At 37.5% G+C, this 6000-nt stretch overlaps 1 protein-coding gene across 1 annotated transcript in view; it reads right to left on the reverse strand.

Moving 5' to 3' along the window:
- Positions 1–1062, reverse strand: part of LOC135155247 (cholesterol 24-hydroxylase-like) — a 30366-nt gene extending 29304 nt beyond the window's left edge. The window contains exon 1 of the mRNA XM_064104163.1: positions 834–1062. Coding sequence (XP_063960233.1) covers positions 834–979 — 146 coding nt within the window. The 5' untranslated portion in view covers positions 980–1062. The remainder of the gene's footprint in view (positions 1–833) is intronic.
- Between the last annotated feature and the right edge of the window lie 4938 nt (positions 1063–6000).

The following is a 6000-nucleotide window of genomic DNA, read 5'->3' on the forward strand; positions in this document are numbered from 1 at the left end:
TATATATAAGAATCAATCATTTTACTCACGATTTCTTTTGTATTGTATTTTACCAAGGAGCTTGTTGGAAGCTCCTTGATTTTACTCTAGCAGACGTAGAAAAAGGAAACTCTTCGTCATATCAGAAATGTTTACATCAGTACAATCAAATGATACGTTCAGGGATAAATCAATAAAATGGTGAGGAAATTGTCTTATATTATTTATCATAATAAAATCGTGAATGGGTGACCAATTTGTTCATTTGCATAACGGCAGGAGGTGTGTGTTTCCGTTTTGTGAAACTAAGCGAACTTTTACAATGTCACTTTCTGATTTTACATCCAATTTAATAAAGTTTCCAGCGTCGTGCTTAATTGATTTTTCTGTAGTTATTCAAACAAACATTTTCATTCGATCGACTTGACCTTTAACAGATAACAGTCATGAGTCAAAAGTCGCCATTCTTCTCGTGTTAGTACGATCCTACATACATTTTTGCATGTCATATTTCAAAACAAACAGTGCGACTACTGAACGGATTACAGGCCCTAGAGGTTGATGTATTTATGAGTGTTGTGTACATAATTATAATGGCGGTGAGATACGACGACTATATATCATAAATTCCTATTGGTCTTGACATATTTCCATTTTTATATATATGTTAGATCATAGCATCGAGCTGCAGTTAGCTCCATGATCATAGCTTGACTCGAGTATTTAAGTTCAAGAGTCACTTTCAAGAAAGCCCATGGGCGCATATGCTATGTAATTGCATATGCACTAAAAGCTATGAATTTGATGATTAATCAGTCACTTCAATGTTCAATGTAATTCAATGAGGCCCTTACCTTGTCGGTCTTGGGCAAGGCAAATGTCCATATTTCCTGTTGAAGCGGTACAAGAGTCCCGCAAACACCACAAAGGCAATACCAACTGTAGAGGTTACGACCAAGAGTGTGTAGAAAACTATTCTCAATACGGCATGGAGCTCCATTTTGAATCAATCCAGCAGCTTGGAAATTTGACAAGTTCGGCCAAACCGGTCAATACGAAGAAAGGTCTCCATACACTTACCCGCTTGCGTGCTGTATACAAGTGTAAAAAACAATCAACCTTTCCGCTCAAATAGTTTTGTTAGAGAAAAAATAACAATGGCATTCATATCTCAAGAAATTCTAGGATTTCTTTTTTTTTCTACCTGTTGAGTTATATGTTTTGGCGTTGTGTAAAGCCAGAGGTGCAGTGTTGATTTGGTTCGTAACGCGCGACTTAAAAACGATCGTGCATTATTTCGTACGCTACAGGTTTCATATTCATCGAGGCACTGGTATATGGCTGTTCTAGGGTCAATCAAGGGCAGTGTGCCTCCCCCAATCGGCTGGCCAACATTCCGATCTGAAGAATTGACATTTTAAGCGCTTATTTTCATTAAGAACACACTGTGTAACCACTTCAAAAATTAATCCGTCTTTTTGCCCCCTGATCCTTATATCCTAAATACATGGTCATGGATAATAGCAAATATGATTTTGAAATGATTTTAACCATACATCTACAATACTCCTTCATCATTATTCCTTAAATACAAGCAAAATGCAATGTACCATTGTGTGCAGGTGTTATAATTTATAAGTTTGATAATGATATATGATATTAATTCTAGACAAATTATGAATCATATACGATCACATGTTGCAACAAATATTGGGCCCATCTGTATCTGAATACGATGTTGAGTTACCCCCCTCTCTCATATGGGTACAATTATGGAACTGGGATTTGTGGTGATATCACTATCAGGAAAGTCCTGTATTTCAATTACTGAATCAACACTCCGAAGTGCAGTCACTATACAGACACTGTAAGTGCTAAATTTGCACTTCATTTTTAGAGTCTCCTTATATTATTTGATAATTATACAGAATGATAACAGATCCCAATCCCTTTCAGTAATTGCTTTCCTTTATCATTTTGTTGTGTCTTATTATAATAATTCTTTATAGTGGAGCGGTTATGTGACAAAAAATGGCCAAGATGCTCGGATCTGGCAGAAAGTGTGAAATTTGGCATACAGGGGTATTTTTGGGCGCTGATTTAAAAAATTGCCGGCCCCAAGCGATTTGACCATCGGGTCGGCCGCCATTTTGAAATCCAAGATGGCCGCCATGAAAAATCATTAAATGTAATTTTCTTGAGTTTTACATGGCATGTGACACTGAAATTTGGCATATAGGAGTATTTTGAGACACTGATTTCAAATATTGCCGGCCCCCAGCAATTTGACCATTTGGTCGGCGGTAAAATGGCCGCCATCTTGATATCCAAGATGGCCGCCATGCAGGCGCGTAGCCAGGGGGGGGGCGGTGGGGGCGGTCGCCCCCCCCAAAAAAAAACGTCCCCAAAAAGAAAAAAAGAAGGGAAAAAAGAGAGGAGAAAAGGAAAAGGGAAGGGAGGAAAGGGAAGAAAGGTAGCTTTGTGGTTTTTTTCTTCTTTTTTTTCTTTTTTTTTCTCAAAAGAGAAACTCCTTCACTCTTGCTCTAAATTTATATATGAATTTTGCTTCCGCGCTGCGCGCTGTTAAATGACAATATTGAAGTTCTCCATTGTTTCCCCCACCCTTTCTCTAACCCTGTTTTTCCACCTCAGCTATATATATGTGTTTCTTGCCAGTTAAAGTTCAAATGTATACATTAGGGCATGGAATTAGAGTAAGGTTAGGCCGAAGTATATGAAGCTATCTCTTTTTTTAATTGATCGCGCAACTTCTGGTCGGGTCGGCTCCGGGCGGGTAAAATCTTTATATCAATTTTTGCCGTCACCTCCATAAAGTCAACTTCTCCCGCTTTTCAGCTCATTACTAAACAACCATGATTTGGGGGCAAACAGGATCCTAATTTAAAAAGAGGAAGGTATAAAATTCGTGTCGAATTAAATAAAAAAGTACAATATTTTTTATCAAATTCTATTAAACTTTATATCATTTCCCAGCACATTCATCTCCCGTCCTGTTTTTCGCCCTCAGTTTGAAATTTTGAATGACACCTTAGTTTCTTTATAATTCAAAATGAAGCGCTTCAGGATAAGTCAAAGAAATTAGGCATCATTTTTTATACATTTTCAATAAATCACAGAAGTTTTTGCGCACTATTTTCCTTGTAATAAAGTTCAATATTCTTAGAAAATCAATTGAATTAGAGCCGATGGGGTATTAGAGATATCTGCATTTGATGAAACGTACGCCCTTTAGTGAAATTTCAGAGTTTCATTGCTCTGCGCGGGGAGGAATATCTTCCTCCCGGCATATACACTTCTTCTCCTCTGTTTTGCGAGTTAAAGATATGCACTGTCGCTAAATTGTTTGTAATCAAATCTGATCTTTCCAAGGGAAGCATTCAATATATCTTTGAGAATACCCTTTTCTCGGGACCCTTTTCATGGCAAAAAAAATGATAAAATGCTTTAGCTTCCGCGCTTCGTGCGGGGTTATTATTATTTTAATTTCCTCCATTGTATTCCGTTTTTGTGCGTTCACTATCACTTTTGAAAACAAGGTTCATGAAACAATGTTAAAAATCACAATAAAGTCACTGAATTGGAGCTGATATAGGTACTAGAGACAAGAGAAACGGCTCCTTTTCATTTTAATTTATGAAACACCAAACTCCCCCTCCCTGCACCCACCCCCTAGGGAGCGCGCTTCGCGCGCTCTGTAAGTGTTGGCACGCTTCGCGTGCATTTACCGCCCCCTCCAAAATGAAATCCTGGCTACGCGGTTGCCGCCATGATATATTATTGCAATCATTTTCTCAAGTTTTATATGAACTGCGGTATTGAAATTTGGCATATAGGCTTAATTTGGGGTGCTGATTTCAAATATTGCCGGCCCCAAGTGATTTGACCATTGGGTCGGCCGCCATTTTGAAATCCAAGATGGCCGCTATGAGAAATCATTAATGTCATCTTCTTGAGTTTTACATGACGTGTGACACTGAAATTTGGCATATAGGGGTATTTTTAGGCACTGATTTCAAATATTGCCGGTCCCAGCAATTTGACCATTTGTTCGGCTGCAAAATGGCCACCATTTTGAAATCCAAGATGGCCGCCATGAAATATTATTGCAATCATTTTCTCAAGTTTTATATGAATTGCAATATTGAAATTTGGCATATAGGCTTAATTTAGGGTGCTGATTTCAAATATTGGCGGTCCCAAGTGATTTGACAATCGGGTCGGCCGCCATTTTGAAATCTAAGATGGCCACCATGAAAAATCATTAAATGTCATTTTCTAGAGTTTCACATGATATGTGACACTTAAATTTGGCATATAGGGGTATGTTTAGGCACTGATTTCAAATATTGCCGGCCCCCAGCAATTTGACCTCCAGGTCAGCGGCAAAACGGCCGCCATCTTAAAATCCAAGATGGCCGCCATAAAATATCGTTGCAATAATTTTCTGTAGTTTTGTATGAGCTATGGCATTAAAATTTAGCATATACAGTGTAGGTGTAGTTTAGGGCACTTATTTCAAATAGTCTTACCACCAGGTCAGCCGCCATCTTGAAATCTAACATGGCCGCCATGAAAATCACTAACAATCATTTTTTTTAATTTTACATGTGCTCTGAACTTTGGCAAATAGAGTACCTATTTTGGGGTGCTGATTTCAAATATTGCCAGCCACAAGTGATCTGACCATCAGTTCAGCGGCAAGATGGCTGCCATGAAAAACCATATCAAAATAATTTTCTTGGATGTTACATTATATATGACACCACAATTTGGCATACAGAAGTATGTGGCACTGATTTTTGCCGGCCACCAGCAATGTAACCACCGGGTTTCGGCAAAATGACCGCCATGAATTAAAAGCAATGATAATTGTCTTGAGATTTATATGAACTCTGGCCCTGAAAGTTGTCATATAGGCATATATTTAGGCACTGATTATTGTCAGACCCCTGTTTGGTTACCATTTTGAAATACAAGATGGCCGCCATGAAAGATAATTTGCTCAAGTCTTACGTATGGCCTGTAACACTTTGAATTTGGAGAAAAACTTGATCTTTGCATCCTTGATCAATGAAAAAAAAACATAATAAATAGATGCTATTTTGAATTCCAATATGGTTACCAAGTTTGAATGATGTACAAAATTATTGTATTGGCACTGAAAACAAATCAAACACAACCACATCTTTGTCCGTTGCAAGGATTATAATACTTTGGCACCCTTAATTGCTGATATAGATGTTACGTAAGTATGAAGCACCATAAATACACAATCCAGCTAGCTTCTTCTGCAGTTACATATTTGAAGTGGCTTTGGTTGAATAATAACCATCCGGAACAATCATTTTCTGTTGAGAGGCTGTAAATTATTTCTTTGAGTTTTATATGATCTGCAGTATTGCACTTTGACATATCGACGGAGTGCGGGGTGCTTATTTAAAATATTGCTGGCCCTCAGCGATCTGATCCCCTGAGTCAGAAGCAAACTGTCAGCCATCTTGAAATCCAAGATGGCTGCCATGAAAAAAGATCATTAAAAAATCACTAGTCACTAGTCATTAATCTAGTATTACGTAATTAACGTATTATTCTAAAATTTGGCATCTAGGGATATTGAAATTGTTTTTGATTTGTGACGTCATATACTGTACGAGCAGCTGCCCCATTATGTTGTGTGATATAAAATGCACAAATGGTTCATCATGGGTAATTTTTTTTTCTGGAGCGGGTGTGAAATCATTTGTTTGTTGATATACTGAGGGTTCAATAAAAAACATTTTCATTTTTTTTTAGGAGGCTACATTTCATTGATTTTTGTACTATAAGAAACATGGGGGAACTGCTTGCATCTGACGTCACAAATACACCAAATGAAATTCCAATAGCTTTTTAAATATTTGATGGAATATCCTCAAACCTTCAATATTCTTTCATTATTTATTATGTTATTGTTTCAATAAATTTTTTGTCAGGGTGAACTTCCCCTTTAATTTGTTGACC

The sequence above is a fragment of the Lytechinus pictus genome, chromosome 1 (assembly GCF_037042905.1).
Source record: "Lytechinus pictus isolate F3 Inbred chromosome 1, Lp3.0, whole genome shotgun sequence".
NCBI classification, from domain to species: Eukaryota; Metazoa; Echinodermata; class Echinoidea; order Temnopleuroida; family Toxopneustidae; genus Lytechinus; species Lytechinus pictus.